The sequence below is a fragment of the Physella acuta genome, unplaced genomic scaffold (genome assembly GCF_028476545.2).
Source record: "Physella acuta isolate Inbredline_101_S28 unplaced genomic scaffold, ASM2847654v3 ptg000046l, whole genome shotgun sequence".
Lineage (NCBI taxonomy): Eukaryota > Metazoa > Mollusca > Gastropoda > Physidae > Physella > Physella acuta.
Genome location: NW_026731566.1, coordinates 388458 through 399787, shown reverse-complemented (window position 1 = coordinate 399787; position 11330 = coordinate 388458). Strand labels below are relative to the sequence as shown.

Here is an 11330-nt window from a genome sequence, read left to right as displayed (position 1 = left end):
GAAAATGGAAGGCAGAGTTGACGTGGAGGTGTATGGCGGGGAAGCAGCTGGCAGAGGCAGAACTGTCATGGGGGACTGCCAAAAAAATTGCCAGAGACAGACAAAAGTGGAGGGAGCTTTCTGTGGCGATCCCATGTGTTTTGGGCACAAAAGGGGGATGATATGTAACAAGTGGTTTAGTGCCCATATTGGGTAACCTGATAAATCAGTCCCTGAGTTCACCCAGATTTTTTAGTGGTTTCAGCAGGACATTACTGCTGACCACACAATCCCTCCAGTAGTAATTTTAAAGAAATATAAAGCCACAAAGACTGTTTGATTAATAAAGTGGCTGGTATATGCACTAATTATTTACATAGGGTTCTCAGCCTGTTGTGGAATCCCTCTATTTCATCTATTTATAAAAAAGACATAAAATTAAAACTTTTGAACCGGTTTGATTACAATCAATAGGTATCTATAAATAATGTAATGGAGATACCAATAAAAGAAGTTTAGAACCCCTAATAAAAAACAAGTGACACTTTTAATGTGTGCTTGTGAACCAATAAACTCAACAGCTGAAGGGAAATGAAATAATGGAGTGTAAAAATCAATAAAGTCAACCCTTTAGCTCACCAACAATATTTTTTTATTGGTATTGTGGTGGGGAAAAAAAACAATTTAATGAAACAAGTTGCAATTGTCCGTAGAGGTGTAGCTAGTCTATGAATGATATTTTATTAGGACAAGATCTTCAGAAGTTTAAGGTGAGGCAAGGAGTGCACTTTATGGTGGCATAATAAATAATAGAATAATATATCTTTACTTAAGATTTTATTTTCAACATTCGTCAGCTCAAGTAAGATTTTTATTAATAAATGATGACTTAAGGCTGACCAAAACATTTAAAAAAATAGTTTCACTTGCACTAGATTCCAAGGTACTAAGTTCCTTAAAAATAATTTACTTATATGTCAACATAAAGTAACAAAAAAATAAAAATAAAAAACAACCAACATAAGGTATGTACACATATTTAATAGTTTGAACAATGAGTCTCAAGCCATAATGGTGGGCCCAGCTTTCTTAGCTTCCAGGGTAACCCCTGCACCTGTGAAACCCGAGGCTCCCTGAGGATAATCATCACAAATTTTGTTGTGTAAATAGTTAATCTAGTCATCAATTATAAACAAATTCAAAACTACATAGATCTATATTCTCTCAATGATTAAATATTAATGTATCAACTTGAATAAACAAATAAAATTCTTCAAATATCCACACTATCAAGTTTAAAAAGATAAATATATAAAATAAAAACACAATAAAAATTAATACTCCAAAAATACTCTATCAACAAATGAAAATTTTTTTAATCCATCATTCAAGACCTAATAAGCCCACCCATATCCTCAGTTTCAGGCCATCTATAGGAAACTAATAACAAAAAAAAAAGTTACCCTTTGTAGTGGGATGATGTCTTTATCAGTCAACTTTTTCCCACTGATTGGGTCCATCATGTCTTTTCTGATAATTTTTTCTATACACTCCATGGTAACAACAGCACCGCTGGTATAAAAAGGTCAAAGGTTACAATAGGGGACAATTATTATTATGTAGGCTATTGGCTAGATTTGAGATATGAAGATAAATTTTAACAAATTCAGCTGGATGTGGCACCAGTGTTTTTTCCAGACTATTTTCTATACACGTATTTTATCTACTGTCCGCCCCTCACCATTCCCTGTGAGATGCCTGAAAGAAACACTGGCAGTATCTTGAGCCGTGTACTAAAAGCAAACACGACAATAACAGCAAAAGATTCCTTTACATTACAAAAGGACACGACACAATCACAACACATCCCAACACTACACAGCACTATTAACTCAACCTAAACATCATACAAACAATACACAACACACCACACTACCAAATCACCGCACACAAATCACAGCACACAACCAAATCATACCACACACCGCACCATCAAGGCACCTCACATCTCCAAAAACACGCTACACCACACAACTAAAACACCACAACCACACAATACACATCAAAACCACATCACCAAAACCCACAACAAGCACACCACAACACCATCAACTTACGAGGGCCTGAGAACAGCACACGGCACTGAGTTCCCCAACACATCATTTGTCACAGCGCACACATAGCGGTTCTGGAATAGATCAAATACAAATTTAGCGGTTCTGGAATAGATCAAATACAAATTTAGTGGTTCTGGAATAGATCAAATACAAATTTAGTGGTTCTGGAATAGATCAAATACAAATTTAGTGGTTCTGGAATAGATCAAATACAAATTTAGTGGTTCTGGAATAGATCAAATACAAATTTAGTGGTTCTGGAATAGATCAAATACAAATTTAGTGGTTCTGGAATAGTTGTGTGTGGGACAGTGTGAAATAATCAGGTGGAAGCCTGACTTAGTCCAGTGGTGGATGGATACATCGGCACAAGGTAGGCTGTTCTTAATACCCCCAAGATCATCTTCCACCCAAAGTTAATGCTCATCTTCACTGTAATTGTTTTTCTATAGATCTACTGCTAAATAATTTTCCTATAAATTAAAAACATCTTGTATAGGTTTATTCTCTGTTGTTAAGATTATTTTATTTGCTTTTTATTGATACTAACAGTGACAGCCAACCTTCCCCTATTATTGTCACTAAAAACACGTTCCCCTAAAAAAAAAAATCAAAGCAATAAACATTTCTCCGTTCAATTGCACACAGCCAAAATTCTAATGGAGCGCGTTAACCCAGTTGACGAGAATCCTTGTATCGTATTGTTCACACGGAAAAAGTTCGTTTAAAAATAAGGGGACGTAAAAATAATAAAAAAATAAAAACTTAAACCTAAAAATTATTCAGAAATTTACTGTTTTTAGAATCAATGTTATAAATCCAGAGAATTTGAAAATAATTTTTTGAGTTTAAGGTTACATTTCTATTTCTTTTTATCAAGCCTAAGTAATTACCGGATGTTTCACTTTTTGCCTTTTTTTTTAAAAAGGTGTTTAAATTCTGAAAAAACTAAAACGTCAAATACATCCACTTTTTTTTTTAAAGTCCGAACCCCCCCCTCCCCCCCCCCCCCCCCCCCAAAAAAAAAGTCGGGATTTTGTCACCATATTAGTTTTAATTACACCACGCATGATTTTTAAAATGTTAAAAGGGCATCTCTATAAGACTATTTTCGCTAGGGCCCATTAAAATAAGAAAACTGAGAAAAATGTGAACTCTGTTAAACCAGTGGGTCATATTGCTCTCCCTTAAAAACACGTCAACAAGAAGGTGTGTCTGCACCTGCCCTAGGTGTTTGAGAGAGAAAACTTGTTGAAAGCTTACAGTTTTTGAGATGAGGGACGTCTTGCTGTCTCTGTCATTGATGGGAGTGAACTTGACAGGGATCAGGTCTTTAAACTTGAGGGGTCGCCCGCTCATGGGGCACCGGACTTTCTCATCCTGGGAAATACGCATGATAAACACATGATAAACACATGATACAAGTTAGAGGCAAACACGATACAATTTAGATGATACAAATTAGATGACAACACACGATACAAGGAAACACTTGATACAAGTTAGAGGCAAACACGATAGAATTTGGATGATACAAATTAGATGACAACACATGATACAAGGAAACATGATACAAATAAACACATGATACAAGTAAACACATGATACAAGTAAACACATGATACAAGTAAACACATGATACAAGTTAGAGGCAAACACGATACAATTTAGATGATACAAATTAGATGTCAACACATTATACAAGTTAACACTTGATACAAGTTATGAGGCAAACACGATATAATTTAGATGATACAAATTAGATGACAACACATGATACAAGTAAACATATGATACAAGTAAACATATGATACAAGTAAACAGATGATACAGGTAAACAGATGATACAGGTAAACATATGATACAACTAAACACATGATACAAGTAAACACATGATACAAGTTACAGGCAAACACGATACAATTTAGATGATACAAATTAGATGTCAACACATGATACAAGTTAGACCAAACACACATTTCGAGTCGTTCTTTTGAACAGAGGCGTTACTAGGGGAGGGATGTGGGGACGCCCCTGGCGCCGACCGTAGGAGGACTCCAAATGTTGTTACATTACGATAGAGAATCTTCTATATTTATAACTCTCTTCTTGGAGACGCTAGAAAACAAGCTGTAAGCGCGCTCCCTACCACACCACCCCTACATTGTCTGGTGAGCTGTGGTTCATGCTAAATGTTTACATCGGGTTTAGTGACGGCTACTAGGGGCAGATAATTTAGTTTGAAACGATTTTAAACTTAGGGAAGGTAACTAAGAGGAGGCTGCTTTCACGGGGGGGGGGGGGGGAAAGGGGGTAGAGTATGAGTTGGGGGAAAGGAGGGTGGGGGTAGTATCGACCTACTGATAGTGTTTTAAAGCAAATATTTTCAGTGGCAGCATTGGTACTGTCGAATTCACAAATTATGAATTACTGAAAAGTAGAAAATAAAACAACTAAATAGCGGCGTATGATACGCCGCGGGTCGGCTCGTTATATTTTAAAATAACTTTTTTTCTTGAGACTACAGAACCTAGGTTAAACAATCAAGATAGAAAATAGTTACATCAGTATGTAAAGGCCTTGAGCCGTTACATTTCTTAACTTGGTTTATAATTCAAAACTGTAGCTTAAAATGAGCTTTTAAAATTTTTATACCCCTTCCCCCTCCCTTAGGTTCGGCGCCCGGGCTTCACCCCCCTCCCCTAGCTACGCCTCTGCGGGCTTTTGCCATTGAATGAAATATAAACACAAAACAATAATATAAACAATCTCCTTCAGTCGGTCAGGCCACATGTCATGCGCGCACGGTGTTGTGCTAACCCGTAAGTCTCGCGGTCTAATCCGGGTTCAAGTAGGTAGACCGTCCGTGAGTCCACCCAACTCTGATGGGTACCTAACGCACGTTAGGGAGAGTAAAGGCGGCTGGGCATAGTGCTGACCACACTATCTCTTCATATGCCGAAGGTCACAGAAACAAGTGAACTCTACTTCACTTGCCCCATTAGACCGTCAGGTTTGAAAGGGAAACTTTACTTCTACTTACAGTGTTGTGTGTCATGCTTTAACGAAAAACAAACTACCCCCCTTCATTATCATTAGTGACATTTAGGTAGTTAATTAACTAATATATTAAATCCTGAAGTACACATGGCCTGTACGACGCTACAGCAGTAGGTCTATAATTTTTTTACTTAAACAGCTTCGTTGTTTCAATACTACCCTTTCCCCTTCTTGAACTTAAAGTAAAACTTTTAACCCCGTTGGTAAAGATTTATGGGGTATGCTGTAAGAAGGCGGGTGGGTAGGGTATATGCTCATTGGAAAAAAATGGAACAAAAAAAATCCACCGTGTTATTGGCCTTGTATGATGGGTGACGTTGTTGGCGCATACAGGGAAACTTTTTTTTTTCCAAACAGGAACTAGATCTAGGCGCTAACGAAAATCAAGGTCAAGACTGGTTTTCCACGATGTTGAATTTAACGAGTGCTGTTTGTAAGTTGTTAGCATAACGACTGACAAGCATTTAGGTCTATCGCCGTACTCGCATCGTCAAACTCAGATTACAATTACGGTGAGCTATTGGAGTGATGCAGTAGCGTAGCGAGGGGGGGGGGGGGAAGGGGGCGGGGGGGGGGAATATGTCCCCGGGCGCCGACCTTAGGGGGCGCCAAAATGGGTTGGAAAAATAAATTGAAAGGTTGAGGGGGGTGCAAATCGAAAGTTTGAGGGGGGGGGGGTGCAAATCGAAATCTCGAGGGGGGAGGGGGGGGGGGGTGCAAATCGAAAAGTTTGTCCCCGGGCGCCGGGAAGGGTCGCTACGCCTCTGGAGTGGTGTCATGCACAAAGTCACAGCTAGCGATAGTAACATTTTATTATACCATTAATACTTGGCTGCACTTACGATATTACTAAAATGTGTTTCCAAATATTTTTAGGCTAACGGGATCTACATTTAAATAAACAAATTCAAATACCTACCCCATTCAGTAGACCTATAAAGCTAATTTTGCACATCTACATTTTTTAGATTTCATTATGAGTAGCCTAGTCCTTCATTCAAATCGAATAAAGGGCTGTACTCAATGCTCTGTATTTTTACCACTGCCCACACACCTCTTCCCGGAAAATTTAGAACCCCCCCCCCCCCCCCCCCGCCTGAAGAAAAGAATATGACAGAAACATAAACACTGCTAGAAATATAGCTCCGTTGTTTAAATGACCCCACCCTCCACTTCTGGCATAGATCTAGTTGAATATCAAGTTACCCCGTTTAAAGGATGTGTGAAAAACTGATGATCTCATTAAAAAAAACCAAAAAACAACCTATTCGGGTGTTATATTCACCTCGCTAATAGCAGCATTCACGTTTGGAGCCTCACACATCATCAAGAAGGTCTAGGTCGGTGTTGTATTTCGTGCCAATTTACTCCTAACTCTAGGCTACACGCTTCGGTTGTAACGAAAATTACAACCGCAAATCTTGCATACAATTGGATTTTATTCCTTAGCTATTTGTCCTTCAAATTCTGTTTCAATAATGGGATTAGATTGATATAATATTGGAATTATGTGAGTTTGTTAATTAATATGTAAATGTCGTGTACCATCAGAAAGTAAATTAACAATATAGCATCCTTCACAAGACATGTGTTGGCTAATGACTCCTAATCAAAGATGGCCAGTTGACAAACGTGGCTTACAAATTTCATAGTGATGCATTTCTCAAGGATTTTATTTTGTGCTTTCTTTGGGATTATTTTGTGTGATAAAAACTAATTCGTAAGAAGTATGCTTTTTACTATAAACCAATTTAAAAGTTTGCGGGCGATCTACGTCCGTGTTGATTAATTTACATTTTCCGAGTACCACACACTTGACGGCGAACTAAGGCCGTTGTTTCAACATGCCTTTACTAGGTAAATTACTCTAGACAACTATAGAATCAACACATGAACCCAATGCACACATTTTATTAAATAATCTTCAAAAGCCATTCCGCTAGGATCGCTATTTTCACGAATTCGTTGTCTTCCAGTTTTGTTGTCAAGAAACTGGTGTTTAGTTCAAGTGACCGCAATCGGGTGCTGTCACGTGGTTTGATACATGTTGACATGGGCTGTTGTTATGTTTACATCCAAACATCACACAAAACAGCCATTATTGGAAACAATTATTTGAAAAAAAATGGCTGCCCAATTATTTTTGGGGTCATTTTTCGATCCATTATGAAAAAAAATAAAAATTCAAACTACGCGGAGAAAAAAAATGGCTTTTTCGACCTTTTTTCGCTCAAAAAATAAAAAATAAAAAACAAATATTGCGTGAGAAAGCGCGCGTTTGATTGGTTGGCTGCTGACACTATGAAATCCTTTAAAGACGGCTCGAAATGTATACCCAAGTTAGAAGTAAACACATGATACAAGTTAGATGTAATGTAAACACAGGATACAAGTTAGATGTAAACACATGATAGATCTAAACACATGATACAAGTTAGATGTAAACACAGGATACAAGTTAGATGTAAACACAGGATATATCTAAACACATGATACAAGTTAGATGTAAACACAGGATACAAGTTAGATGTAAACACATGATACAAGTTAGAAGTAAACACATGATACAAGTTAGATGTAAACACAGGATATATCTAAACACATGATACAAGTTAGATGTAAACACAGGAAACAAGTTAGATGTAAACACATGATAGATCTAAACACATGATACAAGTTAGAAGTAAACACATGATACAAGTTAGATGTAAACACAGGATATATCTAAACACATGATACAAGTTAGATGCAAACACATGATACAAGTTAGATGTAAACACATGATACAAGTTAGGTGTAAACACATGATATACATTAAAAGTAAAGTCACATGAAAATAATTAGCATGATTTAAAACTTTGGATACCGAAACTTGAAGCTAAAAAAAATTACCATCCCTGTTTTGTAAGCAAATAAAAAAAAAAACGTGCTAAAAATTGCTTACTGGCTTTTTGAGTTGTGACGGCTGAGCCTGGGGGGTGAGGGCGGGCACCCAGAAGCTGGGGAGCTTCTTGTCGTCTGTAAGTCCGCCATCTTTGTTTTTCGTGTCTGCCACAAGTTTGTCGGCTGTGGAGTAGAACGTGAAGTTGATGGGTTTAGTTACAGTCAATAATGGAGGGGGGGGGGGTAGGTGGTGTGGGGGGGGGTAGGTGGTGTGGGGGGGGTAGGGGTGGTAGGGGGTGGAGGGTGGGAGTCGAACGTGCAGTTGATGGGTTTAGTTACAGTCAGTAGTGGGGGTAGGGGGTGTGGGAGTAGGGGGTGGTGGGTGGTGGGGGAGTAGGGGTGGGGGTTAGAGGTGTGGGAGTAGAACGTGAAGTTGATGGGTTTAGTTACAGTCAATATGGGAGGGGGGTGGGGGTAGGTGTTGGGGGGTAGGGGTGGTAGGGGGTCGAGGGTGGGAGTAGAACGTGAAGATGGGTTTGGTTACAGTCAATAATGGAGGGGTGGGTAGGGGGTGGGGGATAGTGGGTGGGGGGATAGTGGGTGGGAGTAAAACGTTAAGTTGACAGGTTTAGTTACAGTCAATAATGAGGGTAGGGGGGGGGTAGGGAGTGGGGGTAGGAGAGTGGTTGAGGTGAAAGAGGTGGGATGATGAAGGGGGAGAGGAGGAGTTGTATGGTGGAGGGTGGATTGATTACGGTGGAGGGGTGGACTATTTAAAAGGGATGAAATGGAAGGTTGATGGGTTTAAAAAGAAGTTTATAGAGACGGAAGGTTGGAGATTATAGTGAAGGAGTGGAAAGGTTTATAGTGGAGAGTCGTAGTGAAGGGTTATGTTGTTTAACGTAAGGGGAAGAAGTGAAAAGGTGAAGGGTGAAAGGTTATGGCGGTGACGAAGTGGGTGTTATGGTAAAAGTTTACATATCATTAGCAAGACGGCAGGAGAGTTTGTAAACATACGAAAAGGATCAATAAATAAATAAAGCGGGAGTGATCACCCTTAAACTTTCTCGAATATACTTGTATAACATTACGGGGGATGGAAACTCGTGAAAGACATGGTATTTAATCAATTTTCACATACCTAATACTTAGTACTTTATACATTCAATTGCGTTTTTTAAGTAATCGGAAATAGCGTAAAGTACTACTTCCGGTCACCGGAAATTACTCAAAATTTGAAAGAATTAGAATCTTTTAATTATATAAAAAATTTCGCCTATCTATCAGAGACAGTATAGGCTTTTGAAAAACCGAAAGTAGAATACCTTCCACTTCCAGTTACCGAAAATCGCTGAAAAGTTGACACACAACTACAAATTTGATATAATACATGTATATGCAATTTTTATCAACCAGCTGTAACGGTACTCAAGTTATCGTGTTTACAGACACACATCCAAACACACTGACATACGGTAAAAAATTTGCAAAACCCTGTTTTTCCGACTATATGACGTGTAAGACACCGATATTTTGATACATTTTGATTAACAACATTTGCCCGATTTAAATAAGTCCCCTAATACTCCGTATACGATGAAGTACTGTGAAGTAAAACTGTGAAACCTGTCAAAATGTCATGTGAATTTTGTGCACGCTTACAACACTTCCTCTGTACTCTGTATACGCGAAAGTAAAAAGCGCTAAAAATACCAATAAACACAAGTATCAATATAACAAGTCCAGGTATTGATCAGGTAAATCAACCAATATAAGGAAGGCAGGTGTATCCTAACCTCACACACCTGAGCTGGAGGATATGGTGAGATCGTAAGGAAGTTTTCTTTGTGTTAGACAAGTGTAGCGGGATATTCATTAGGAGACATACCTGACGTGTACCAACAGCGTGAGTTAAGTCAGGTACAAGTCAGGTATAGGTCAGGTACAGGTCAGTTTACACGTCAGGTATAGGTCAGTTACACGTCAGGTACAGGTCAGTTTACACGTCAGGTATAGGTCAGTTACACGTCAGGTACAGGTCAGTTTACACGTCAGGTATAGGTCAGTTACACGTCAGGTATAGGTCAGTTACAGGTCAGGTATAGGTCAGGTACAGGTCAGTTTACACGTCAGGTATAGGTCAGTTACAGGTCAGGTATAGGTCAGGTACAAGTCAGGTATACGTCAGGTACAGGTCAGTTTACATGTCAGGTATATGTCAGTGACAAATCGGGTACAATTGAGGTAAAAGTCAGGTATTAATCAAATACAAGTTAGGTAAAAGTTAGGTACGAATCATGCATACTTGAGGTACAAGTCAGGTACAAGTTATGTATACTTCAGGTAAAAGGTATAAATCAGGCTTTGTTAGGTACAAGTTATGTATACTTCAGGTAAAAGGTATAAATCAGGCTATGTCAGGTAAAAGTTATGTATACTTGAGGTACAGGTTCGGTACAAGTCATGTACAAGTGGGGAACACAGAATGACGAGCTACTAAACTTGACCGATGGGGAACCACAATCTGTAGTTGGCAGCGATTAAAAACAAACTACGGATACAAGGAAACGCATCAATATTAAAATCTTTAAAGCTTGACACAAACAGATTAAATTTTGACGGGGTCCCTGGAACGGTTGTACCCACAATGGCGGGTTATATTTTGTCGGTCAGCTTTCCTTTAATCTGCCACCTATCTTCAATACAAACGTGTGAACTTTATGTGTTGAAGATATGTTCGGACTTGTTATTTTAAGTGGTCTCAAGTAATAGACGTTTTTTTTTACAGGTAGAGATTACATGTCTCCGGACGGATCAAGTTGTATTCGGAAATAGAGCAAGACGCTAAACTTGCACAATACAGTGGACAAGAACACAGCATCTAAGTTGCGAGTAAAAACGTCCCAGTAACGATTCACGCGTATGATTAGCGAGTCACTAAGTCCCAGTATGGAGTCTAAAGTCTCAATGGCCAGTCACAATTCTAAGTAGCACGGCCCTACATCACAGTATCAAGTCTCAATAGGCAGTCACAATTCTAAGTAGCACGTCCCAACATCACAGTAGCGAGACGTCACAGTTGAGAGTTAGAACGTCACATTAGCGAGCCACAACTCTAAGTAGCACGGCCCAACATCACAGTAGCGAGACGTCACAGTTGAGAGCAAGCCAGAATTCTAAGTAGCACGGCCCAACATCACAGTAGCTAGACGTCACACCTCAAGTGAAAAGAACCACGACTCCCCCCCCCCCCAATGATGAGAAGCCTGATGGACCGCCCCATCTTCATCT

The 11330-nt window shown here is 39.1% G+C and overlaps 1 protein-coding gene across 1 annotated transcript in view; it reads right to left on the bottom strand.

Annotated features, from left to right (window-relative positions):
* Nucleotides 1-1005: 1005 nt before the first annotated feature.
* The window catches only part of LOC131944451 (nitric oxide synthase-interacting protein), a 58163-nt gene continuing 47838 nt past the window's right edge, over nucleotides 1006-11330 (bottom strand). Inside the window, exons 5-9 of the mRNA XM_059305070.1 lie at nucleotides 8101-8222; nucleotides 3360-3476; nucleotides 2097-2167; nucleotides 1443-1551; nucleotides 1006-1112 (exon numbers count right to left, since the gene is read on the bottom strand). Of these exons, the coding sequence (XP_059161053.1) occupies nucleotides 1041-1112; nucleotides 1443-1551; nucleotides 2097-2167; nucleotides 3360-3476; nucleotides 8101-8222 (491 nt within the window). The 3' untranslated portion in view covers nucleotides 1006-1040. The remainder of the gene's footprint in view (nucleotides 1113-1442; nucleotides 1552-2096; nucleotides 2168-3359; nucleotides 3477-8100; nucleotides 8223-11330) is intronic.